Here is a 25977-nt window from a genome sequence, read left to right as displayed (position 1 = left end):
CAGCACATATAATATCAATTTGTCTGTCTTAGAAACACGGCCCTTGCTCTCCGGCAAGTTCAATGGCTACTTTTATCTCATTCGCGTACATTCTCAACTGTCGTTTACTATCTCCCATTCACATTCCAGCTTTGCGTATCCAAACTTCACAGAATGCACGGAAAAACTTTAACGCTTGACATCGGAGCATCGGCAAGGCGCAGAGAAATTCAAAAGAATTGAGAAGAAATGTTACCATCGACTTTTTATATATATTGTCCTGAATGTTCACATTAGCGAATATATAGCGTTTACTACATACATTTATCCATCATGCATATGTGTGGTGTGAACGTATGCATCGAACATAACTTTTCAAATATACTTTGGGATACTTCGCTTTCTCTCTCGCTTACACTCTTTCATATTTTGTGAGCACCTATGATAAAAATTCCATAATTCCGCCCCATTGAAGATTGCGGTGAAACACCATCGATAACTTAAGTGGCCAGACGTCCTCAATTTTTTTGGGCGCTGTCCTCTCATCCTTGAAAAATTTAACTAAAACTATACCTGCCGACAAAAACACTTTTTCTTCCCAATTGAATTATGTAATAATCAATGTAGTTTTTTTTTTCATTTTAGATCAATTCGTTAATCGTTCTTGTTTATATCTAATAATATTAATTATATAAATATACATATAGTCTAAAGGTTATCTTTTTTTCCTATATGTTCAATATAAAACTTAATAATTAATGGGTTCTCGTTTTCTCTCTAAAATGCGACCACATTAAGTAGTATGCATCTTTTCGTTTTTTGCCACCTTTTGTGAAATTACTTGAATATATCACTTTTTGATGGATTCATTGAAATTTTAGATCTTTTTTTTTCGTTTGTACAAAAAATAATATTGTGTGTGGTAGCTTCAGTAAAAATGCGAAAAAACATATAAGTCATTTGTCACACGCGATTATAATACGTTTTTTATGAAATAACGATTTGCATCTATTCACTAAATTTCTAGAATTTGGTTCGAATGATAAAATTGATATCACTTTTTTGACTACTTTTACATCTTTATTTTAATAATTGTCTATGGAGTTTTGACCCAAATTTCCTTTCCCTTTTTAAATACATAAACATGTTAAAATGCCTAATCCAGACTGGATTATCCAGTGCATTAGGTAAATCAGTTGGTTAAATGGTAATACCATGAAAAAAAAATCGAGAGGGGTAAACAAATTGTATTTAGTGAAAAGTGTACTTTTTTCGTTTTTTTGCTCTTCACTTTTCTGGCGAAAATCCCTAGCAAATCGAAAGAATCTTTCCTTCATAAAAACTTGTTGAACAAAAAAAGGTCTTCACTTTTCCAATCAAAAACCCTAGAAAATTAAAAGAATTCTTTGAAAATTTTCGAGGGGTACACTTCGTCAGGGGGTGGGGGTAATCGCAACCTTTGTGAGGACGTATGCGTCATGGTATACATAATAACCACCATAATATTTTACTATTTGATCACTTGTGTATACTAAACATGGGGCACATTTCCTTCCTGAGTTAGAAGTAATGATAATTTAATTAAGAGAAAAGACCTAAATCTTCTTGGGTTGGATTCTTTTAAGAGTTAAGTTAAAAACAACTATCTCCGAAAAAAAATGAAGTGACAAAATAAAACGACATTAAATTGATAAAAACATATTTTTTAATAAATAGCAACAAAACATTTGCAACATGATCACTTGGTAAAGAAGATTTTTTTCTTCGTTTAGTTCGGTATTCATCCCCTTTGTACGATGAACATCGAATGAAAAGTTATTGGTTCCATTTCAATATAATTAATTCTCCCTATAAATGGCATTTCATTAGATTTGATCTAATTATGATTGAGGCTGGGATTCCATTGTTGGGAAAGGTCACGATCTCTGCAGTGACAATAGTAATGGTTTTATTTTAGCCGATCCATAGCGTCGTTCAGCTTCACGAACGAAGGCCATTTCCATTTGTTGTACAATTGCATCGAAGAACAAATGTGATAGATGTGAGTGTAATGCCGATTTGAATTCGAATGTGACACGAAAATCAATGACACATGAGTCAGGTACATCTTTTAAACCAGCACTAAATCCCCAGTAATTTTGTAAATAATTAAAAAGTCGACCGTCGAAGCATTCCGATTTGATAAGATGCGGTGGTTGCAGCGTCAAATTCGATGTGTATCGTTCGTAAAGTGGTGGAAAACCAACAACCAATTGAGCTTGAGCTGAATTCTCTTTGCGATTATAGACGGTCGATTTTTTACAATACGGAACAAACAATTTATAATTATCAACATCAGCGACAACATCGTACATTTGTTGCATTGAGTACCTAAAATAGCATAGCAAAATAGAAAATAGCAAAAGCGTTAATCGTGTACGGAAGTTTTTCGACAGCAAGGACACTTTTTAAATCAGTGTAAACGCGCTCACACATACCCAACTAATTCTTTTCGCTGGTACACTTTCTTTTTGCTAACAGCCTCACCAAATCCAAATATATGCCGAGCATTATATAACTGATTTGATCTATAACAACAGAAAAATGCGAATATTATTTATTACCATCGATTACGTCCGTAAATTGAAACATGAACGAACATTTTCTGAATGAAAATTGTTCAGAAAATTTCAAGATCACTGACCTTGGACTGAATTTGCACGATGTTCACACTATCGATCAACACATAAACTTGTTGTGTCGAATATGCGAACGTTTGGCTGTACAATTCAAACATACTTTTTTAAACATCAAATCCAAATTTATAATAAACAAATTCAACTTACGTTGGCTTTGTATAAATTCCATTTTGTTGAATGGAATTGCCAATAAAGCTGCTACTTTTTCGTATAAATTTATTCATCGTTCGTCGTCGCAATATTATTTACTACTCCTAACATTATTTTTGCTTAGATTGTTTGTATTTCACAATGTGTGATTTTTAAATGACATTTTTTTGACGTGTACGATTTCAACGTGCACATGCGAAATAGATTTCGTATCGTCGCGTGACACACCTTCCGAACGTCACGAACATACACTCATACATACGTACACAGTTGTCAGTTGTTCGAACCATACAACAAAACAAAACAGTGTGTTGTTTGACATTTTAACTTGATTTTGGTTGTGATAAAGTACAGCTGAGCTCGTTGATGATCGTGAAATTGATTCGAATGATTTGATTATGTGCAATAAGATTTTTGAAAAATGGAGACGAATATGAGAGTCGTCATTGGATTTTTTATTCTTTGTATGGTGCACAATGCTCAATCATCGGCCGGTGATCGAAGCCAGTTCTTCGTGAACTGCATGAAAGGATGCTTATACAGTAACTGCACTGAACGAGGTACATTTACATTTTTTCATAAATATACACGCATATACACAAAACAAATACTGAACGCACATTTTCTACACAGATTACACGAAATTCAAGCCAAACATCAAACAAGATATATTCAACGAAGTGTTACTTTGGAGTTGTCGCGATGAATGTCAATATCATTGCATGTGGCGTACAACAAATGCATTTATCAGCCGTGAATGGAGTGTTCCACAATTCTATGGAAAATGGCCATTTAAGCGATTTTTCGGCATACAGGAACCGGCCTCGGTTTTTTTCTCATTCTTAAATTTAGTAGCTCATTGGCGTATGTTAGGCAAATTTCGCCAAGATGTGAGAAACGATAGTCCCCTGTATTACACATGGAATGTGTTCAGTGCAGTAAGTTTGCCATTGCTGGATGACATAACATTTGAATTCTTGGTATAAAACTCTTATATCCCGATCATTTTTAGATTTGCATAAATGCATGGATTTGTTCCATTATTTTTCACGCAAGAGATTTTCCTCTTACCGAACTACTCGATTATGGATTCGCATACTCGATGGTGCTAGCCAATTTTTGTTGCATGATTTTACGGTAACATTTTGTTTCTTAATGATTTTCCGCATTTTCATTTTATGTGATTTTCGAATGCTTCTTTACAGAATGGTGCATTGGTCAAAAATTTGGGTAAAAAGTCTGATTAGTTTGGGTTCAATACTTTTCTTTCTCAATCATTTTTCGTACCTTTCGGTTGGACGCTTTGATTATCAGTACAATATGAAAGCTAATATTCTAACGGGTACGATAAAAACAAACGAATTTTTCATTGTACATATATCTTTGAGAAGCAGCTCATCTATTTTTTTTCCTTCGCAGGTATATTAACCGGTATTGGTTGGGTCATTTGGTATTTATTGCAAAGAAAGAAGAGACCATATTCATGGAAAATATTATTGTTTCAATTTCTGGTGGCGATTTCCTTACTATTAGAAGTTAATGACTTTCCGCCACTGTTTTGGGTTTTCGATGCACACGCTTTGTGGCATTTATCAACTGTGCTTCCAACGATTCTTCTGTATAGGTAAGATTTAGATTATTCCATTTTTTCAAAATTATTTTATGTTGATTTCCGTTCGTTTCTGAAAAAAAAAACGTTTCAGTTTTCTAATTGATGATTCACAAACACTTCGACGGGAGCGTGAAGGCTTTAAAGCACTTTAAGCACATGTTCACGTCAATTCGAAGTTGAAAAATCTAGTCATCATTTGACGTGGCGGTATATTGATTAGCGTAAGTTTCATATCAAACTTGATATAATTCGACTGAAATGGGAACAATAATTTTAAAAGGCCATTAAAATTGTGAATAGAACAAATACATTTTTATTTTAAATCAAATCTAATGTTGTTTTTATTTTTATTTTTCAAATTAAGCATATCAGATAATGAATAAAAGAAAAGAGAACGGTGAATTGAATTTGATTCCGGCATCGATTTTTTCTATCAAATGTAAAGAGATCAACATCATTTTCAATTGAAAGTTAACATGATGGATATGGTGGAATAAAAATGTAGCGAAACACTTTGCGTTGTTTTTCTGTGCGTTTGACTTGATGATCTCTGATTTTTCGTGGTACTTTGAGCTTTGCTTCGTGGTTTGTTTTGATGTTGTGTATATTGTATGTGGAATTGAGTTTATTTTTCTTTTTTATCATTATTCAATGAGTTGTACAGCCGTGAAACTTCATTTGCGACAAGATTTTCAAACACAACACCATTCACATCGATATAATTAGCACATGATTTTGTGATTGAAGCTTCTCGAACACCTTTCGAATCTTTGACAGTCAAGTAAAGTGTGTATTTGTCGTCGAACTTTTTCATCTCGGAACTGGCTTGCCACGTTTTCGAATTTGAACCGTCTTTTTGTGACATCACAGCAAACGTGCCCTTTTCGCGGAACATTGTGTATAACGTTAAAACACCCATCAATACAAAATAAGATGCGACACATGCGATCAATACAGGCCTAAAAAGAACAAAAAAAAAACACACGCCATTCAATTAATTGTGACAACATTCCAAAGAAATCACAATGAACTTACTTTGATTGTGGGAATGGATACTGATAGTCCCATGCCAATGCTAAGGCTGCGACACCAACAGCAAGCGTACAAATAAACAGTCGACCGTCAATTAAATTAAAGTTTTCCACTGAATTTGGTTTCTCCAACAGTGCGCTTTTAACGGCATCATCAAGTGCATGCTTCACCGCCGAACCATCCCATTTATTGATCTTAAGTATCTACGGGAAGGAAAACAGAATTTTAATATCTTAATTGCCACAGAATTAAGACGTGTGCACAAAAATCGAATTCGTGACGAAAACAAAAGTTTTTTTCACTGATAATAACAGCAGTTGAGTGACGTGTCCCAACTTATTGAGGTTATTTGGTCGTGAATCTTTTTATTATTAGATTTTTTTTAAATAAAAATAAATAACCAATCGAATTACCTCAATTTCTTTCTCATTTTTATCGTCTTTCTTTGCTTTTGTTGCCATTTTTACGAAAAATTTCCCAAAAAGATCGCCGCTTTTATAAATATACTTCAATTGTGATTGGCGTTCTGAATGTTAGTTGATTGTCGTATCGACAACTTCTCTTTTACAAGCTAAACAAACGCTGGAATGTAACACGTATTATTTTTGACAGCTAAAAGATGGATACGATTCGGTAACGATAGTTCATTCGTTTGCTCTTATGCACAAGATGGCGATGTGAACTACATCGCCTTCTCTATCGCACACACGCACACACACATATACTACAAAGTCACGCGTACAGAGAATCGGTTCTTCGTATGTGGTGGCGCCAATATTTAAAATTTGTCATTTTCCATTATTCCATTATTCCATTCCGTGTTTAAACATCAATTGGTCGGTATTGCGGGAAGTGTCTACATTGAGGAGAATGAATTTATTTTATTTTTTCAACAACGAAATGTTCCAATATGGAAAAACTTACTTTTAGTAAGTACCAGACATTAGGTTTGAGCTATGGATATAGCGGCTGCTATTTCATAGCCGCTATTCATAGGCGCTATTTAATTCGTGTGCTGTTTGTAACACCGAGTAGGAATAGCCTACTATTCATAGCCTACTATTCTTTTGAACATTTGAATGTGAGTAGGAGAGAGATGTAGAAAATAACGCACAATATGCATAAATGCTTTAAAACGAGATAAATAGTGCCTATGAATAGCGCCTATGAAATAGCTGCCGCTATATCCATAGCTCAAACCTAATGTCTGGCTAAGTACATGATAAACTAAAACATACTTGTGAGTTTTCGATATTTCTATGCATATTTCAGTGTCTTTTTTTTTTCATTTTATTCTTTGAGAGTGCCGAGTTCGAATTTTATCGAAATACACAACACACATCTTTTTTGTTATTTTTTTCTTCGAGAATTGACTTTTACACTTTTCTCAAATTCAGATTGTTTAAACCCTTTATCGGATTTGAAATGACCCCTTTACAAATTGTGAAAAATTTTCGAGTGACAATTCTTCAAAATTGCTACGGTTTTTGACGAGAGCAAATTCGATTTGCAATTTAACAGAGTTTCACTCAGCGCTGCTGCCATCCATAGCATAAAAATTTATGCTTGCTGAAAATGTAACATTTCTATTGTGTGATAACAACAATTTGTATCCTCAACGTGTGACCTCAAATATAAAATTCTTGGTAGTCTACATTTGCGGGCACACTGGATGGCAGCAGCGCTGAGTGAAACTCTGATATTTAACGTCCGAGGAACATAGAAACCAGATATCAGTTTATCTTTTCATTGTGGATTAAATTTTTGGGATAAAAAAAACTTCAAAATGTAAAAATTTGAACAAAATTTATTGAATTTTCATAAAATGTAATAAAAATAAATCATTTTAATAAACAACATCGTCTCTTATTTTTTTAGCATAAGCTGCTATAGCTCTAGTGATGTGCTCAATACACCTTACAAAAATTTAAAAAAGGACAACATTTTCACATAGATACTTTTCAGTCTAAACTTAACGAAATATCACACATTTTCAGGTATTTAAATTTAAACCATTTACATAAAACCAAACAACAGCTTTACTTTTTCCAAAACTCAATCGACTAGATCATTGTATTGGTGTTTCATCGAAAAAAAAAGATTATGCTATATTCAAATAGCCGCAAATATCATGCAAAAGTTGTGTTTTTGATGGTGTTTTTATCAATGTTCAATGTTCTTTGAACAATGTTAAATTTTTTGATTGGACTAAGTGACCAAAAATGACTAGCGACATGGTTTCACGTAAAAATGTAAATCACAAGCTCCAAAGCGCTGCATTTACATTGTTTTTTTTTTTGGTATTTATTTATTAATATTTGAGAATGCATTGATCGGAACTTGTGCTTGAATCGTTTTCACTTTTTTTTTCAAACTTCCAGTTGCACAAATCACTCGAGCAAAATAGTGCAATTAATACACGAATCAAATTGTTGTCTGCTTAAAATTAAACAAATATTCTTTCCATCAACAGAAGTTAAGTTAACTCGCCGAAAAAAAAAATTGTTGTTTCATTGGAATGCAAATAATAGAATAATGGATGGCACAGATAGAACACATATCAAATAGATCGAAGTTCTTGGTTCACATTCACTGACCACAATATATTCTTCATTGTACAGTGATTCATTTGCGCTCATGGGCAATTCGAATACAACTTTTTCATTGGAAAAAAAGTTCAACGACAAACGACATTCGCTGGTCGCATTATTACATGATTGAATTGAACTTGATACATTGTAAACGGTTTTTTGTATGTCAAATTTAACGCGAATGTAATTGTCCTGCACCTCATTTTCACTATTGAATATGAAAAAGTAGTAGCCATTTACTGGAACGGTATATGTGATTTTATTGGATTGGCTCGCTTTGTCAAAATCGTTTTCGCCGGCTGCATTATGGCATTTCCCATTCGGGGTTAATGGTAAACTTAGAATGAGACCTATTTCAAGACAAAGAAAGTCAAATTTAAACAAATAAATTAGTATTGAATTATTTTCATGTTAATATACCAGCACAATTGAGTAAAGCTTCTTCACTCGACGAAAACGATGACCAAAACTCGGAATTTGATCGATCATTCAAATTGGTTTGATTTAATACATGATGATGATCAGCAATGCCATCCGGTACATAACCCTATTAATTCGATATTTATTTAATTAATTTTTTTTTTTTGAGCATTATCGACAAATGGAAATACAAAACAAAAGCTTACTTGTTCAATGCCCAAGTCCTCACCTTCGTCCGCGTCTGCAGTTAACTCATTCTCCAAATCCAGTTGTCTTTTCAATCGACGTAATTGATCTTTGGTCAATTCTTGTGGTGAAAATGTCGTCGATTCCGGCATTGGTTCACTTGATGATGACGTTATCGGTGATACTGTTGTTTTATTTTCTGAAAATAGTTTGGTTTTAATTTTTCAACATTTTAAGCGAAAAATGGTGAAAAAGAGTCTTTTCAGCTCTTCATTTGCAAAAACAATGCCCTCCTAGAATTTGAGCGGCTTACAAATGACATTGATCAACATTTAAATGTTCCTTACTTCGTTTTCTTTTGTATGTTCCTAATTTTGGTTCATGCATTTCTAAAATTTCCACTTCATCTTGAATTGGCTCGGCATCGGATGTTGGCTTGACTGTTGGCACCTTTTCCAATGTCGGCGCTGTGTTTGTTTCTTTAACATCATCATTATTCGGAACGGGACCCTTCAATCGTTGAAGAATTCGATTTCGCTTTACTTGTCCAAGTTTATCTAATTGTTTTAAAAGATCTTCGAGAATTTCGTCAGATGTTGCATTGACATTGTCCTCTTCTTTTGCGAGAATACTACATGATCACAAAATATTATTAATTATAATCTGTCTTTGTTTTCTCTCAATTGAATATTACCTTTTCTCCTTCGTCGTCGATTGGTTATCGTTTTGAATTTTTTGTGTGATTTGAACATTTTCAGTTTCATGGTTGCCAATATTTGTTTCTCTGACCTTATGAATATGATCAGCTTGATGTAGCTTGATGAATTCTTTAATATTCAATTTGGATGGCATTTGTTTGCCGGTGGCGCCGGTTTTATTTAATTTTTCTCGATTTTCAATTTCAGCTTTTAATTGATTTTTCAAACGATCGACATGATTGCCGCCGTGTGTATTATTGTAAATTATATTTGTTTTAAATTTGTTTGCTTTTCGTGGCAATAAGCCGAGTAGTTCTTTCATTCGTTTACCAGATATATTATCTTCACTGTCTTTTGCCAATTCTTGTAGCGGTGAAAATGTGAAACTTTCTTTATTTTCACGCAAACGATCGTCATGAAATTCGACGCCCGGTCGATGTTTTGTTAGGAGATCGACTCGATTGGCCGGACTTTCTGGTGACGAAAAATGTAAATCAGCAATTCCTTTTTCTTCGGCTATTTCCAGCAACTCTTCAAGCTCTTCGGATGAATCATCTCCAATGTATGCGCATTGCTGTAAATGTTTATGACCACGAATCAATATCATCGACGATCCAGGCCAACTGCGTATAAAATGCCACGAACAAAAAAAGAACGAAAAAGAAATAAAGAAATGAAGCGAAAACCCCATAATCAAAATATTATTGGTTACATCATTTTATTTTTGAACTTTGATGTTTTAATGTGATTATACGATAAGAATTATTGTAGACAAACAAACAGAAATGACGAAAAAAATTGTCTCAAATTATGAGCGGTTATTTCTCTCGTTCAATCAAATTACACATGTTTCGTGTGTTTGTGTATCGCTTTTTTTAAAAAACATTCTTATTGCAATCTTATCAATGAATGCAAATTACAAAATATTGCATCGCATTTTAGATCGCCATTCATCTTCATAATGATTTGTGTTTGATTTGTTTTTCAAATGACTTACCGTGCACACGTTGATACCGTGACAATTGACCCTTTGAGTAAATAAAAGCCCCAATATTCTTTCATGTCATCGCTGAGTTCCAAATGCCTACAAAAGATGCAATCTTTTTATTTATTTATTTCTCTCTCTCTCTCTCTATTTTAACGCCATTGGAATGAACATTCAAGTGTAATGCATAATTAATTTTATTTACCTGACCATATTTACGTGAATGCGATTGTTTGCAACATTCGGCAATTCTGGTAATAGAAATGCATTAAAGGTAGTATTGGCACGTACGATTTGACGTTGACACCATGTGGTGGACACTTTTCCATCAATAATCCGCATATCCGAAATGCCAACGGGATACATTTGATAAGCGAATACGTGGTGTCTAAATCAATGACGTATACGATTACATGATTTGTAAGAGACAATCAGAGGTCCAATTTTGATCTGAATATAAAACTACTCATACACTTACTTCAAATAAAGGGGCACACCGATTAACAGACCAGGCAAAACAATGCACAATATACATAGGCGGATCGCACGCTTAGGCCCTTGAAAGCTTTTACTTTTTTTCGATTCCGTTTTATAGTAGTATGGTCCACCACGGAGCGGCTCTTCAAACGAATCAAATTCATTCATTGCATACATTTGTATTTATTTGCAATCACGCATTCACTTTTATCATTTGTTCGTCTGATTATAGATGTGTGTTTGTGTCGAATCGTGCAACAGCAATGCCTTTCAATCCGTGTAGTTCTTCCTATTCGGTTGTTGTCGGTTGCAGGATTTAAACGGTCGCCAAGACACACAGTATCTGAAAACATCAATTAAAGTCATTTAATTTTTTTCAAAACTTTTTGCATTAATTAAGCATTCTGTTTTTTTTCTGCCATAAAACAACAAAATGATTGTATTCATTTTAAAACAATGAAGTATTTCAATTTTTTTTCTCTTCACACCTCGTAAAAAAATGAAACTCAATTGATTTATAATCGCAACAAAACAAGTGATAAGTATAAAATTCATCGTAATTTCGATAAGATCACGGTTAAATATAATTGTTTTTTTATGTCTCTCCCTCTCTCTTCAGTCATGAAGATCGCACTTGTATGTGGAAAATTTGCGACGAAAAACTCCTTATAGCATTTGTTCGAGTCGATTTTTCGCGAACTTTTGTCGCGTTACTTGCCTTTTCTCTCTTTCTTTTAATTGTTATTGAAATGATCGAGAAAATAGCACGCTCAAAATAAACGGTTTTTTAAACCACACATGCATGCATTCTATCACGCTACACTGTATCCCAAAATACGCTTTTACATGCTCAAAAATGTATTATAACCTCTTTCCGACACAATTGCGGGATGAGGTGCAAACTATATTATTTTCGCAAACAAAAAAAAATACCTTTTTTTTCTTCTTTTCGCTTATTCGATACAAACTAGCAGCCTTTTAGTGTCAAATATAAACGGTTTTTTGTGTTGAATATATAAGCGATAAGGGAAATTGTCTACAACACATTCCTTTGGGATGGTATGCAAATCCCTAAAATGATGAACAATTGCAATTCTCTATCAACTTCAGTTCTGTACTTCCTTTTCTCACAATAATTCTTTAATGAATGTCAGCAGATAGTCTGATTTTATTTCGCAAATGACACAAATTTGCTTTGGGCTGATACAGTCTTATCTGCGCTTTGATACCATCAATGCAACGTCAAAATTGGTCACAATTTGTATCGAGGGTGATGCGTCGCAATGCATCTTAATGGGCCGAATGAAATGGCGCACAATGTTTTAAAACAAATATGTACCCATTGATAGATTATTATTATTTTTGAAGTGCAATGACGACGAAATAATGCAAATAGTAAAAACAAAATTGCATTTATGGTGTGTGTGTGTGTGAACAGAATGCACACTCGTTTACACTTCAAGTTAAACACTTCAAATGATGATATTTAAAAAAAAATTACAAGCAAATTGCAACAATTAAATTGCTCGGCACGTATGATAATCATTGTGATGAATCGAAAGAGATAGAATATGACGAAATGTTGCGGTGCAAAATTGATAAATGACTTAATTAATCACCATCGTAATCACCACTCACACTTTACTATACAAAAAGGAAAACATCGTCGTTGTAATTATCGCACATGCCACCAAATACGCTATGCACACATTTGGCCACTTAAGTATATCGCAAATAAAAAAAAATATTGTTAACAAAACAAAAAAACCGAAAATTTCTCACAGTCATAGATAAATACATGATTTGCAAGTACTGATAAATCACGATAATGACTTTATTGTCTATGATTTAGATTTTGAATTTTGAGATACGTGATAAATCATATTTTACAGACACACACAAATATATACACAATTTCAAAGGAGTAAAAATACCACCTGACTAATAATGATTTCGATGTGCTGTATGAAGTTGACGAAATGAAATCGTAATTTGAGGAAGCGAGAAGAAAAGCGGAAGAAACTATATGGTAAGAAAAACGGAACTGCTACACGCGCAAAACACAGCTTAATCGCGGTCGCTCCGGTCACTGTTGATGCACATTTGATGCATCGACGTCAATATTGAACAAAGTCTGAGAGACATGCACATGTATCGTTTTCAAAAAAGCGAATCTATTGATGAATAAGAAGTACACCGTTTGGCATACAATGCGATCGATTATTTGAGAGGGGATATGGCACGAAGTTTGAACTGGCACCTTACTGTCAAAATAAAATTTGAGACGCCGGAAGGCAATTTGAAAAAAAAAAAAACATTGGACATTGGTTGTGTTTGAAATGCAATTCAGAACGGAGACAAAGTCAGAGAAGGCGAAGTTGTATTTTGAACCTTGAGTTCAAAAGGATTCGAAGAATGGTTTTGAATTTCGAGTTTCGATCCAATAATATCTTCAAAGTATATACCGAAAACATCAAAGGGTGTCATCGATTGCATATCGTATATCGGTTGAACTTGAAAATAATGCACTCGTTTTCATATCATTCTCTTTTTTTATCTTTTACTTCAACCGAACACACAAAAACAACTCATCACACACACGCACACCATTGCAATGCAATCAGATCCGTATTTCATTTACTTGAACAGAATTTCATGAACCAAAATGCCTCTCACTCTAAATACCAACTAAAACTAGATTTTATTGTTATAATTATCGTTATCGAAATCGGTTGACACATCAGCAAAAGCGATGGGCTCACTTCAAAATAGAGTGTTTGTTCACTATAAATATTATATAGATATATTCTTTGGTTGTGATTGTCCGCAAAATGGCATTTCGTTGAAAAGATTGTGGAAGAAAGAGAAGGAGATAAACTAATCATGGTTAGGCAGTTTTACATACACCTGGAAATGTATTTGAACTGAGCATAATTTTATAAAATAGATCATCATAATTAATCGCATTTGGAAAGTTTTTCAGCATCATTAATTAATTTGATGTTTTAGAATGCAACAAACTTGAAAGCAATAAAAAAAACCATAATTTGAATAAGAGAGACGCTAGTCTTTTGTGCTGCGCATTAAATGAGAAATATTTTATTTAGAATATTTTCTTTGGTTGACTGTGTAAATGATTTCATTTGCCGCAATGCACACGATTCATATGTAGGTATGTAAGTTCCAAGAGTCCCTCTATTAATACCCCCCAATGAAATTTTTTCTGATATGCTAGACGCTAGGGTTTTTTGTCGAAAAAAAAATTCTTTCGATTTACCCAAAATTCAATCCCCCACCGTAACCAAGACCATAAACTGTTCTGAGATAGAGTAAGATACTGTAATTTTACACTAGATTGAATCGACTTTTGCTGAGAAATAACCCCCTCGATTTTTACCACCTCCTCTAAGATCTTTGGCGTACTCACATATGGCTCAGAGAAAAAAAAACACTATTTTTTTTAAAGAGAATGAAAATACAAATGAATTATTAGAGTAATTAGCCGAGTTTATTTTACTAAACGAGACAAATGTAATTTGAAACGTATGTTCAGAGAATATTTCAATCGCACTACAGCGGGAATTGTTTCAATTTGAACTTATTTTAAGCGTCTCGTCCACCGAATTGTAAAACTTATATTCCTGTTTATGGTCTTGATGTTAATGCGGTTTCTTTTGTTCAAATATATTTTATCGAAATTCAAATGTTGAAGATGATATAGTGCTTTATAGTGTTTATTGAAAATAAATAAAACCAGTAGATAGTCTTTTACTCTCTCTCTCTCTCTCTCTCTCTCTCTCTCTCTCTCTCTCTCTCTCTATCTATCTATCTATCTCTTGTATGATATTTTATCAAATATTCAAATACAGACAACAAACTTATCGCTGCTACTATGTACACAATTTGTCAGCCAATTTTGCGATTGCCTTTTTTTATTGACTATATATAATATTACAAACGAATGGCTCTGCTACAATCAATTCTATGCTCAATTCTTCGGTTCATTGCGTACACACGTTCACAATGCAAAGTTCAAACTCATCATCATACATATTATCGAATATTCTTTTTTTTTTGTTCGGTTGTTGTCAAGTTGTCGTTAGAAATAACAATCGCACTCATCAAAACGTCATGGTAAAAATAAGAAACCTGAGTAAACGCAGATGGTAATACATTTAAAAATATAGATTGTTCAATTTGCTGACAAAATGAAAACTGTTGATTTTGAAATAAGACAAAAATATCTTCAGCTGTCAATACGGAAAGGCCCACAAATACCAAATAACGTTTATGATTGTGATTTAATTGAGATTTGTCAAATAAAAACAAATAAACTCGATGACAAATACTTATCAATACCAAAGAAACTATTTTTTATTTTCATCAAATAATAGATCGATTCGAATTCATTGAAAATACACACTTACCAATAAGTGATGGGTTAATATTGAGATGAAACTGTATTATTTTATTGAGTTCCCTTTGAACGGATGAACTTGGTAGTACGAGTCTTGTTCACAGATTCGCCGCAACGTTAATATATCAAAAATGTGCGAACCACTTGATTTTATGTACAGTTTGTTTGATATTGATCGCTTATTGCAAATCGTGTTTCCCCTTCGCAACTTTTTTTTTCCACATACACGTGTAACTCTTTCGATTGCTTGATGTCCTATCAGTTTCTCCGCTAACTCATACTACAGACATTTGTTTATTTTCTTTCACTTTATATTGGATTTGATGTTATTTATTTTTTTTCGCACGTAAACAATTCATGAATAATTTTAAAGGCTATTAAAATGTGTGTGCCGTTGAAATTTTTTGGGCATATGCGGCCTATAAGTTCTCACCACTAAAGTAGTTGAAACGATTTGATCTCTTACTTTATCAATATGTTGCTTAACAACAATAGCGCTGGAACAACGATGATTTAAGGCCTTATTCTAAACTTTTTAAGATATTCAAATATGTAGCTCGCGTGCGTGTGCGCTTTTATTCCGATCAATCAAGGCACACACAAATTGAGAAGCACTCTCGAGATCGAAAGATATATTTAATTCAAGAACTAGCGCAGTGATATAGTTTTTATGATGTTCCACAGCAACAATGTATCATTTCACGCACTTGAGCGTCGACTGGTTGACTGTCGGCCGAATAAACTGTGTGGCAACCAATTTGCGCCTATGTATGTGTATTTTAATACAATGAAAATGTGTGATCCAAATGTTTTTGAGTTGTGGGCTTAAGTTGTTGCTCTCTTTTTTTATATCAGCCTCTTTCTTTATCGCGCTAAAATTGTACTGATTGCAATGCGAATTTTCTGCCTTCTGTCGTTTTTTTTTTATTCTTTTGTCATACACTTAATAACTGTTTTCAATGTGGCCTTTGCCACAAAAATGCGTTATTTTTCACACAACTCCTTACCACCGATCAATCTTATTCACACTCATAGGAGAGCATGTGTGAGTGTTTTTTTTTTACTTAATTCAAATTTGGTTTTGATTTTTATGGACAACGGTATTACAGCCCGTTGGTGTAATCTGTATTATAACGCGGTAGCTTCAAAAATCTTAATGATATTTTTCTGTTTATTTATATTTTTTTCTTTCCTCATTTAACATGCAAATATTTGCTTAAGTTCATTGCCTGATTTCGTGAGTTTTGTATTCAAGATTTGAGTATCGTACGTTGATAATGATCCACTGAACCACATTCTTTTTTGTTAAACGTAATAATGTTCTTCACCTCGAGAATTAAATAACATTTAAAAAATAGAAACAGAGAAAGAGAGAGAGTGTGTCCATACAAATTAATTAGAGCATTTGATATGCGCGTGTGAATCGCTGTGCTATAAAATTGCGTAGCATTTGAAAAGTGTGTGTCAATTAAATTCCGAACTGAATTATGTGTCCAGAGTGTTCTTTGTTCCTCTTTTTTATATATTATATTTGCTCGAATAATGACACACATGTAATACCTTTTTTTCTACACGAATGGTTTGTTTTTATTTTTGGGCGCGAAAACAAATTCAATGACCGATCATTTCGGGATGCCGAGTACAAATGAACCGATCAAAACAATTGACTGCTATAAAGCCAAATGTCGTAACAAACACAAATGAAATAAATACTTCACTCAACGTAAAATAAAGTGAAATAAAAAAAATGTGTTTGAAGTGTGTATAATGTATATTTTAATACAGCACAGCAACAATGACGACGAGACGTGCGTCGAATGTGAACGCTTTTTTAACGACTGATAGACGAAACTAGTAAATATAAATGCTGTGTTCAAAGTGTGTACGATTTTTTGGTCCCTTTATACTTTCTTTTCATTTAGTTTTCACACGTTTCCATGTATGTGTTTCCTCTATTGATAAATTTCGGCTGTGTGTGCTGACGAAAATAAAAATAAATAAAATATCGTTGAAAATAGCGTTGTTGTACGTGTGTTTGTGTCATAGTGCATGTGCAATGGATTAGTGTAGTATATTCATCGTTAAATGATTGGTTGTGTGATATGTTTCCTTTGTTACACACTTCCTTCCTTACTTACATAAACATGAAGTTCACAGAAATTAAACTCAATATTTTGCTGAGACCAAGAGAGCGCCATTATCAGGAACGATAGTAATCAACAATTAGACAATATAATTGTTTTTTTTTTAGATGCCAAAGAGAGACGGAGACTCATCACCTCTAAGCACTGTCATCTATCAAAATCATAAAACGATAAAAAGAAATCATTATAGACTGAAATCAAGAAAAAAAATCGTCTACGTGAACGAACAGTGCAAAACCAAAAAGAAAAATTAACAGAATTTTTTTAATTCTCAATTCATTGACCATTTTTTCGAATAATTTTTTTATTATAATTTTTACATATTTTTGTTTGTTTTCTTCATTTTCTTTAATTCGAGAATTGACATCGTATTTGGAAAAATGATACAACTAAAATGACATCAATAGAATTAAAATATTGTACAAATCGATTGAGATTGAATGTTACTGTTTTTCATTTGTTTTTTTTTTTTTAGTTTGTTATGATTTTTAAGTCTAATTGTTTTTCCTTATTAAAATGCTTTTTTTTTGTTCAAATTACTTTATATTAATATAATGCAAATCACTAAAGGATTTTCAGTCCTGATAAATTGTTGCAAGCGGTGTGTGTAGGTATGTGTGTGTGTGTGTGTGTGTTGTGGGTTGTTTTGTGTTCTATGCGCATGTAGCGAAAAAATCTTTAAGAAGGGTTATTCGTAATTTTTCAGCAATATCCATTTGGTTTTCAAGATCGGCTCGATCGGTGGTTTCGGCACGTTCGAATTTCCATGAAAGATTTTCGATTTCACTTTCGAGACGAGCCTGTGCACAAAAATTCAAAAGTAATTTGTATTTGATATAAATCAATGGAATAAATAAATTTTGTTGTACGTACCTGTTGGTATTCAAATAGTGATTTTCTTGGTCCAGATTCCATGAAATATGCATATGGATATGTATATTGCAATGTGTATCGGCATTTAGCTAATAATGCAGCTGCGGTAAATAAATATTGCCAATCGATCCATGTGCCTAGGCCTTTCATTACTTTTTCGTTGATGCGTTGCTTTAGGCGATCGAGCGTTTGTTGCTCCAATTGAAATGATTTTGAATGATTTTCCCAGCGTTCATAATAATGTAGATATTTTTTAAGCGCTTCACGTGCTTGTGCATGCACCGATTCATGTGCAATATTTGGATTTTCTTTGTATCGCGAACACTCATAATATTCGGAACCATGTGATTTCCAATCGCCCAGGCACATCCAACAAAAATTATGTTTACAACTAAAGCATTGCATATGATTACAGCCACCATTCTTTTCGATGCATATATGACATTTTGGGCAATCTTTTGTATGTGCACTAATATAATTGGCCGTTTCACTGTCGTCCGCACATTTGGTAAGCCATTTTTTAATCACTTTACAATCGGTCGGCGCATGATAGTCCATGCCACATAGAAAACAGAAAACCGTTTTGCATGTATCACATGTTGCCTTTTTTGGACTCAACTCTTTGCTACGGATTAACACTTGACAATTTGGACCGGGACAAAATCGTAGTTCCGGATGCGATTTAACATAATCTTGAAATGCAAAATGCTGATATTTTGTTCGCATATGCGGTTTACATAATAATGTTAAAACCAAATCTTCAGGCACCAAAACATTACACTGTGTGGCCATACAATCGATACCAGTTGAAATACCCTGATTGATTTGCGTTTCGAAATGTGTTGACCAACAATCACGACAATATGAATGACCACATGGTATTGCATGGAATTTATCGAGCGTTTGATAAACAGCACACACTGAACACAACGATTGATTTGGTCGATTTTCAAGTGTTTGCACCGTTGCAACAATTGATGGTGTTGTTGGTGTTATTGTCGTCGCCGCCATTGTCGTCGTCATAGAATACCTGTTACTGTCACCGGTTTGAGATCGGTTACCTAATGACGATTTACAACTAAGTGTGCTAGAATGAACGCTACCACCGTCCGATGACATCGGTGATAATGTGGCTGACCCTGATGTAGCTGCCGTTGTTGGTGTTTCCTTTGGTTGATTTGGGCTATGACTTAGCGGTCTAATTCGAGCCGATGTCTACAATAAAAACAGATAACACCATAATCATTTTTAATTTCAATTCAAAATCACTTTCTGTACACAAAAAAAATTAGGTCTGCTTACCAGAAGCTCAGTCGGATTTTCACGATATCTTTTAACAATTTCATTAACACTCCATCGATGCTCGAGCAGTAATGTTTTGGCCAGTGATGGTGCACAATTTATTGTATTGCATAGGCATTCAATTGATTCATTCAATAATTTGTCCACATCTTCGACGGACAAACAATCATATTCAAAACTTTCTGGATCTGTTTTTAAAGCATTATGGTGTTCGATGTCTATGTCTTCAGTGCCTGGAATTTTAAAAATTACAAATTTATAAAAGTGACAAATTCAACAGAGAGACATTAGATATTGAAATTAACCTGTGTTGTAGTAATCATCGTATTCGCACTCGTTGTCCGAGGAGTATTCCATATCTGAGCAGTCTGACATCTTGGAAGATCAGATTTATTTTGTATGTGTGTGTGTGTTTATATATGCTTGGGTTTTCGATTTATTTATTTTTCTGCGAAATTTGTTGTTCGTTTGTATATGGATTGATCTAAAATCCTATCATTCGGATCAAACGATGCGTGTTTATAGGCACGCGTGAAATTAATTAGAGTTTTTTTTTACTTTAGAATTATGAGCCACTTATATTAAATTAAAAAAAAAATGCCGTTTATTAATCGACTTCTTAGAATGTAGTCACTTTATGTCACATCATCAACGCACTACATATTTAGAATGTTTTCGTTTTGCCAATTAATTTCTATACGTGCGTATGTATTTCGACGTTCTTTTTTTTTGTTTTCGTGTTGCTTCTTTTTGTCTGACTCACTTACATATAACTGTGAAATACCATCGTCAATTTCTTCGTTTCTTTTTTTCTTTTGTTTATTGTATCGGTTGATTGTTCCACTGTATGCGAATTCGCTTTTATCATAACAAAATTAAATGTATATATTTATAGTGTATGTGTGTATATTTTGGTCTATTCAACGGTGTAACACATTTGGCGAGACTATGACCGAACAGCGAAAAACATAAAAACATGAACACATAAAAATTGAAAATAAAACGAAAATAATAATGATGCAAACGAAATGTACACACAAGCAAATTGTGTCCAGTCAACAACAGTAAAACAATGCAAACAGGATTTCTAGCGATACTGGGATAAAAACTGAAAAGAGTTCATCACAATTTCCATCGCGACATAATCACACTCTATTTTTTTGTTGTATTTCGTCTTCGTCTTCGTTGTTTACAGTGGCACATGCATAATTTTTTTTTCGAAAACAACCAGCAATTATACCATTAGTGCACCCATCAAAATGACAAGAAAAAAGCAAATATTTCTCTTCTATCTTCGTTTGTGGTCGTGCATTTGATGGCCCAATATAAGCAGCTGCCAATTGACAAAAAAAACCAACTATTTTACAGTGTTTTTTCACCCATCACAGTTTACTTTTTACAAATACAATTGTTTTGATTCAGTTTATGTTTCGTGTTTTTCTTAACTTTATTTGTGTGACCATTAAAATAGAAACGTCGCCAATGAGAAATAGCTGCACAATTGGTGCACAAACGACGTACAGCTCAATTGCACAAAATTAATAAATGTCAAATTGCAGTTAAGCACTTAATCTAACACATGAAACTTTTTTTTTCAGGGTGAAATCATGAAAATCGTCACGAAAGTACCTTTAACACAAAAATCCATTTGGATTATTTATGTGTGAGAGAGAGACTGCAATAGCACGGTACAGTATGAAGTTGGTCAAACCACAAATAATTTTTTTTTAGAAATTTCAATTTTGTTACCGACGCCAATGAACGAAAACGTTTCAAAAAAAGCATTACATTTAAATTCTATGCCGATTTTATAAAACTAATCTGTTTTTTCTTCAATAAAAAAAAGAGATTAAATCACAAAAAAATGTATTCATTCACCGCTTCTTTTGAGCATTGAAGTTGGTCATGTGTTAAACGTCCAATTGCTGTTGACATTTCTCCAAACGAATTTTTGTTTACTTGTTGATATTCTTCACATGCTTTCACACTACTATACAATTTTAACCAATTTGAATAAGAAACAAAGTGTCGAATTACATTTTTTTGGTTTGTATTTTGTACATACCCACTATGTTCTCATTCTAACGAAATAGTCATTCAATTATAATTCAGTGTTGACCACAAAAGATTCGATGGAGACAATTGTATCAAAGCGAATAAAATTAGATTTGGAGCCATCCGATAATAACGATGGTGAAAATGTTCAAATTTCAAATAATTGGCGAATAAAATCCATTCTCTCTGATGAACACATTGAGCCAATAAAACGATGTTTTGTTTATGCTGGAATCGTAGACGATAAAAAATTTATTGGAAAAGCAATGAGTGAGTTATGCCAATCGATGCCGTTGCATGGATTAAACTTTCTGAAAAGAGTGCATCAATCGAAATTGCTTCTGTGTACCCTAAACCAAATGCTGGATTTTCTTCGAGAAAATCATGAAGATGAAATCGTTAAAAAGATTTTTATGACAGAAAACGACTTACGAACGGCAAGCGATCAAATGACCACATCACTATTAAAATTATACATGACAAAACGTGGCATATCTTTAACTGTGGTAAATTTTTTAATTAAAAAAATCGAAATAACGTCGGTAGCTGCACAAGCACCTTTGCTTAGTTGGCAACATTCGGATGTGAATAATGATTGGCCAACTAAGTTCCATCCAAATAAAGATTTGGAAAAATTGTACAATGGAACATGGTTTACCGAACAGGAAACGATATTTCATGTTCAAATTATGGAAATGTGTGGACTGTTGCGAACGAAATTGAAGCGAGAAGTATGTGGCATTGCGATAGATCCACGGACGAAGTCAATTGTTGCAATTGGTTTCGATGAAATCGATCGACATCCATTGATGCATTGTGCCATGGTACTGATCGATGCAGTTGCTCGAACACAAAAAGGCGGTGCCTGGAACGAATTTTTGGTTGAAAACGACGATTTGGCCATTTATACAAATTTTAATGATGAATTCGATGAATATACACAATCTGGTGTAAGCAAATTTATTCGAAAATTGATTACAACCGAAAATCCATCAATCACATTTGGCGCTGAACGTGTTAAAACGGCAGTTGAAAATCGACAAAATTATACGGACATCGATGTAAATGGCGATAATTTAAGCAAATATGGTCCGTATTTGTGTACTGGATATGATGTGTATTTGTGGCGTGAACCATGTCTTATGTGCAGCATGGCCCTGACACACAGTCGAATACGAACAATTTTCTTTCATGAAACACAGTCAACGGGTTCCTTATGCACGCTTACAAAACTTCAATCGGTCAAAGCGCTAAATCATCATTTTCAAGTATTTCGTATAGCGTGACAAACACTTGACTATTTTGATTAAAACCCAACATATTATCTGTAAATAAAACCTTTTGTTAGACGAAAATAAATTATAATTTTTTATGACAATAATTCCTTTTATTTCGATTTTGTGGAATAAATTTGAATGTTCACTTAACTACACATGAATTATTGGATGAATTCAATTTGTTTCTTATAGATAAATTCAATTAAAATTGCCCAATCCGGATAAAACGAGATTGATGGCAGCTTCAACATCTCCATTCGAAACGATCAGTGCTTGAATGTTCATCATATCTTCAAAGAGTCCCATTTCGCGCATCGTTTGCAATTCGTTGGCATATCGTTCGGCATAATTTTCATTTGAGCTCGATAAATTGGGAGCGTCCGATGGATTTGGTTGTGCAGATGTTGATTGAGTTGAAGTAACTGTATCACTGCCACCACTTTCAGCGCTGCCAGCACCACCGGCACCAGCCGCAAATAAAGCCTGTGACAATGCATTCGAGAATATCGAATTGCTAATCAATCCCGATGATTGTGACGCATTAGTGGCCGATGAGGTAGATGGTTGTGAAGATTGAGATTGAGCTTGATTGCGTTGTGCAATATTAGATAATGAATTCGACGATGATGTTCCAGCCAAAAGCAATGCTTGTGCCAATTGATCGCGGCTAATCTGCCGAATGTCTCCGGTACGTTGATTTGGTGATACAGTCGGCGAGTCACTCTCGGAACTTGATGAGTCGGACATTGAATCTTCGGTTGGTGTAATATTTGGTACCAGCGGTTTATTGGCAGCCAAGTGTTCACGTAACGTTTTTGACACAAAATCAGCCGAATGAATCAAAATCGGATATTCTTTGCCAATTTTTTTAACAGTTTTTATATCTGTCATTGATTGCAGAAGAATCGAATCCCGCAGAATGGCGTATGCGCCGAGATTTGTATGAAATTCTGGATAGGCTTCTAGAATTTGTTTCATCACTTCTGGCCGAATGGCTTTCTATGATAGCAAAAAAAAAAACACAGTTCAAATATTTGATTTGAAAAACATCGAAATGAATGGAAACTAAACGTATTTCATACCGTTGATGAGTTGGCCATCGCCTTGTAGATCGCCGTATAAGAAGCACATGCCTTATACATTTGTTCAGTGGTCGCTTGTTCGCTTTTATATTCCATGTCGTACTGTTTCTGAAACACTTGAATCATTGTACCCGACCGTACGCCATACTCTTGCAACGATTGACCATTATTTTCCAATATGGTTCCACAGTAAATTAATTCTGTAAATGACAACAAATATATTCTAAAGTTCAACCAAATATTGTTTTTGTATTTATTTTTTTCATCTTGTCAATTCAACTTACCCAGTTCGTTGTGTGGAAAATTGAGAAGTTTTTCTGTCTCAATTTTCAGGTCCCCGACATTTTTTTTTATCAAATCAATATTGGTCAACTTAAGTCGTTCGAATGGTTTTTCTGGCAAACGAACGCCCAAATACAACGATGCCATTTTCTTTAATTTTCAATCACTTTCTCGATCAATTTGTTTTCGGGTTAAAATACTTTCTGTGGCCAAGCACACGAATAATAAAATGTTGCGTACAAAGACTGTTATTATTATTTTGTGATGCGAAGTAAATAACAAAATTATTGCATTGTCACCTTAATGATGTAATTACGTTTGCCTTCTGTCAAAACAAATCTAGTACCACAATCTAGTAGTAAAATATTGTTTCGGGCTAACATACAAATTGACAAGCAAAAAAGCACATGTACAGTGTTTTGTGTTTATATCAATTGAAAAGAGGCGAACATTTTATGTGCGAAAATCGACCATGGAAAGTTTAAAAGAAATTCAACAATTCTTAACCATTGAAACGCCACAGCATTTGAAATCCATTGCCATCACATATATTCTTAGTAAGTGTGAATGTGTTGCTTGCATTGGAATGCATTTTGAACGGTATTGTTTTTGGGCAGGTTTGACTGGATCCAAAGAGGGACAAGAGCTTTTATACAAATCCAGCGATACTGTTACAGCTCTCGGAAAATTAGCAAACACAGACAAAGATCCACTTGTATCGAAAGAGTCACTCTTGTGTCTGGTGAATTTATCAGCCGAAGAAGATGGGGCTACCGTACTTTTAAAATCGGTAAACAAAATTAGGGAACAACCAAAATGCAGATGTAATTCATTTTTTGTCTGCTTTGTTTTCATAGATTCCAAAATTGGCGGAAATCTGTGCTAAAAATATTATTGACGAAAATTGTGCATTGTCCGATGCATGGAGCATGGTGTTGAGTAATGTATCGCGACCATACGAATTGGCCGAACAAGTGTTTAACGAAATTGAAAGTGAATTGGATAAGTTGATCACGGCATTCACTCGAATCGATTATAATAAGAAAAAATGTCATTTAAATTATTTAGGTGATTTTCTTAAGTACTATTTTTGTAGATTGTATTTCTTGTAAAATGTTCAACTAGTTTGAATGGTTCTTCAATGAGTGTCAACTATTTAAAATTGAAATTGTTTTTTTCTTTTCGTTTTAGGTCCAATTTTTAGTAATTTATCACAAGTGTCAAAGGGACGAGAATATTTCTGTAAAGCCGATTCGGAGACGCTAAGTCGTCTGATACCATTTGTCCAATACGAAGCAAGTGTGGTTCGAAAAGGTGGAATTGTTGGCCTATTGAAAAATATTTGCTTTGATTCGAGTATTCATTCGCATTTGCTCGAAGACATCGATATTTTGCCAATCATTTTATTATCTTTGGCCGGACCTGAAGAATACACGGACGAAGAAAATGATAAATTCCCAATGGAACTGCAAGTAAGCCGATTGAATTCAATTTCTATTTTAAAAAGTGCTAATTGAAGCTAAACTTTTTTAGTTTCTCAGCCCTGACAAGGAACGTGAGATTGATCCTGATATCCGGAAAATGTTGCTTGATTCGTTAAATCAATTGTGCGCTACACGTAAGGCTCGTGAATTTTTACGATCAAAAGGAACGTATGAAATATTACGCGAACTGCATAAATGGGAAAATAGCAAGGTTTGCTCACTTAAAAATTACTATTCCATTACAGACCCATTA

General features: G+C 33.9%; 8 protein-coding genes across 11 annotated transcripts in view; 3 read left to right on the top strand and 5 right to left on the bottom strand.

Annotated features, from left to right (window-relative positions):
* Window positions 1–1666: 1666 nt before the first annotated feature.
* LOC116352233 (coenzyme Q-binding protein COQ10, mitochondrial) lies at window positions 1667–3002 on the bottom strand. Its single transcript, XM_031784658.1, has 3 exons — window positions 2805–3002; window positions 2457–2546; window positions 1667–2349 (listed from the first exon to the last, which is right to left on the bottom strand). Exons 1-3 carry the CDS (start codon window positions 2879–2881, stop codon window positions 1896–1898), a joined length of 621 nt encoding a protein of 206 aa, XP_031640518.1. The 5' UTR covers window positions 2882–3002; the 3' UTR covers window positions 1667–1895.
* Window positions 3003–3098: 96 nt separating this feature from the next.
* On the top strand, window positions 3099–4747 carry LOC116352232 (post-GPI attachment to proteins factor 3). Its single transcript, XM_031784657.1, has 6 exons — window positions 3099–3367; window positions 3441–3745; window positions 3820–3944; window positions 4013–4149; window positions 4227–4431; window positions 4511–4747. Exons 1-6 carry the CDS (start codon window positions 3229–3231, stop codon window positions 4569–4571), a joined length of 972 nt encoding a protein of 323 aa, XP_031640517.1. The 5' UTR covers window positions 3099–3228; the 3' UTR covers window positions 4572–4747.
* Window positions 4748–4793: 46 nt separating this feature from the next.
* Window positions 4794–6033, bottom strand: LOC116352295 (signal peptidase complex subunit 2). The gene is made up of 3 exons (XM_031784781.1): window positions 5865–6033; window positions 5455–5654; window positions 4794–5378 (listed from the first exon to the last, which is right to left on the bottom strand). Exons 1-3 carry the CDS (start codon window positions 5910–5912, stop codon window positions 5045–5047), a joined length of 582 nt encoding a protein of 193 aa, XP_031640641.1. The 5' UTR covers window positions 5913–6033; the 3' UTR covers window positions 4794–5044.
* A 1207-nt stretch (window positions 6034–7240) lies between these two features.
* Window positions 7241–17023, bottom strand: LOC116352550. Of its 4 annotated transcripts, none has more exons than XM_031785242.1 (9): window positions 16786–17023; window positions 10810–11151; window positions 10537–10719; window positions 10344–10430; window positions 9343–9969; window positions 8996–9279; window positions 8669–8847; window positions 8463–8589; window positions 7241–8392 (listed from the first exon to the last, which is right to left on the bottom strand). In XM_031785242.1, the coding sequence occupies exons 2-9, from the start codon at window positions 10983–10985 to the stop codon at window positions 7962–7964; spliced, it is 2094 nt and encodes a 697-aa protein (XP_031641102.1). In that variant the 5' UTR covers window positions 10986–11151; window positions 16786–17023; the 3' UTR covers window positions 7241–7961. The 4 variants fall into 4 exon arrangements, with proteins under 4 accessions (XP_031641102.1, XP_031641099.1, XP_031641101.1 ...); XM_031785239.1 differs by lacking the exon at window positions 16786–17023 and adding an exon at window positions 15236–16752; XM_031785241.1 differs by lacking the exon at window positions 16786–17023 and adding an exon at window positions 12746–12860.
* Window positions 17024–17758: 735 nt separating this feature from the next.
* Window positions 17759–21166, bottom strand: LOC116352574 (potential E3 ubiquitin-protein ligase ariadne-2). The gene is made up of 4 exons (XM_031785283.1): window positions 19850–21166; window positions 19545–19777; window positions 18243–19457; window positions 17759–18169 (listed from the first exon to the last, which is right to left on the bottom strand). Exons 1-4 carry the CDS (start codon window positions 19917–19919, stop codon window positions 18023–18025), a joined length of 1665 nt encoding a protein of 554 aa, XP_031641143.1. The 5' UTR covers window positions 19920–21166; the 3' UTR covers window positions 17759–18022.
* Window positions 21167–21540: 374 nt separating this feature from the next.
* Window positions 21541–22980, top strand: LOC116351740 (probable inactive tRNA-specific adenosine deaminase-like protein 3). Its single transcript, XM_031783883.1, has 2 exons — window positions 21541–21590; window positions 21657–22980. The coding sequence occupies exon 2, from the start codon at window positions 21677–21679 to the stop codon at window positions 22883–22885; it is 1209 nt and encodes a 402-aa protein (XP_031639743.1). The 5' UTR covers window positions 21541–21590; window positions 21657–21676; the 3' UTR covers window positions 22886–22980.
* LOC116351750 lies at window positions 22959–24551 on the bottom strand. Its single transcript, XM_031783890.1, has 3 exons — window positions 24243–24551; window positions 23959–24158; window positions 22959–23875 (listed from the first exon to the last, which is right to left on the bottom strand). Exons 1-3 carry the CDS (start codon window positions 24385–24387, stop codon window positions 23075–23077), a joined length of 1146 nt encoding a protein of 381 aa, XP_031639750.1. The 5' UTR covers window positions 24388–24551; the 3' UTR covers window positions 22959–23074.
* A 69-nt stretch (window positions 24552–24620) lies between these two features.
* LOC116351758 (protein HGH1 homolog) overlaps window positions 24621–25977 on the top strand; it is a 6914-nt gene continuing 5557 nt past the window's right edge. The window contains exons 1-5 of the mRNA XM_031783901.1: window positions 24621–24797; window positions 24858–25030; window positions 25098–25308; window positions 25432–25712; window positions 25774–25935. Of these exons, the coding sequence (XP_031639761.1) occupies window positions 24713–24797; window positions 24858–25030; window positions 25098–25308; window positions 25432–25712; window positions 25774–25935 (912 nt within the window). The 5' untranslated portion in view covers window positions 24621–24712. The remainder of the gene's footprint in view (window positions 24798–24857; window positions 25031–25097; window positions 25309–25431; window positions 25713–25773; window positions 25936–25977) is intronic.

The sequence above is a fragment of the Contarinia nasturtii genome, unplaced genomic scaffold (assembly GCF_009176525.2).
Source record: "Contarinia nasturtii isolate CC-2019 unplaced genomic scaffold, AAFC_CNas_1.1 Cnas_scaffold_187, whole genome shotgun sequence".
NCBI lineage: Eukaryota > Metazoa > Arthropoda > Insecta > Diptera > Cecidomyiidae > Contarinia > Contarinia nasturtii.
Note: the sequence above shows the minus strand (reverse complement) of the source record. Positions and strands in the feature narration are given on the sequence as shown.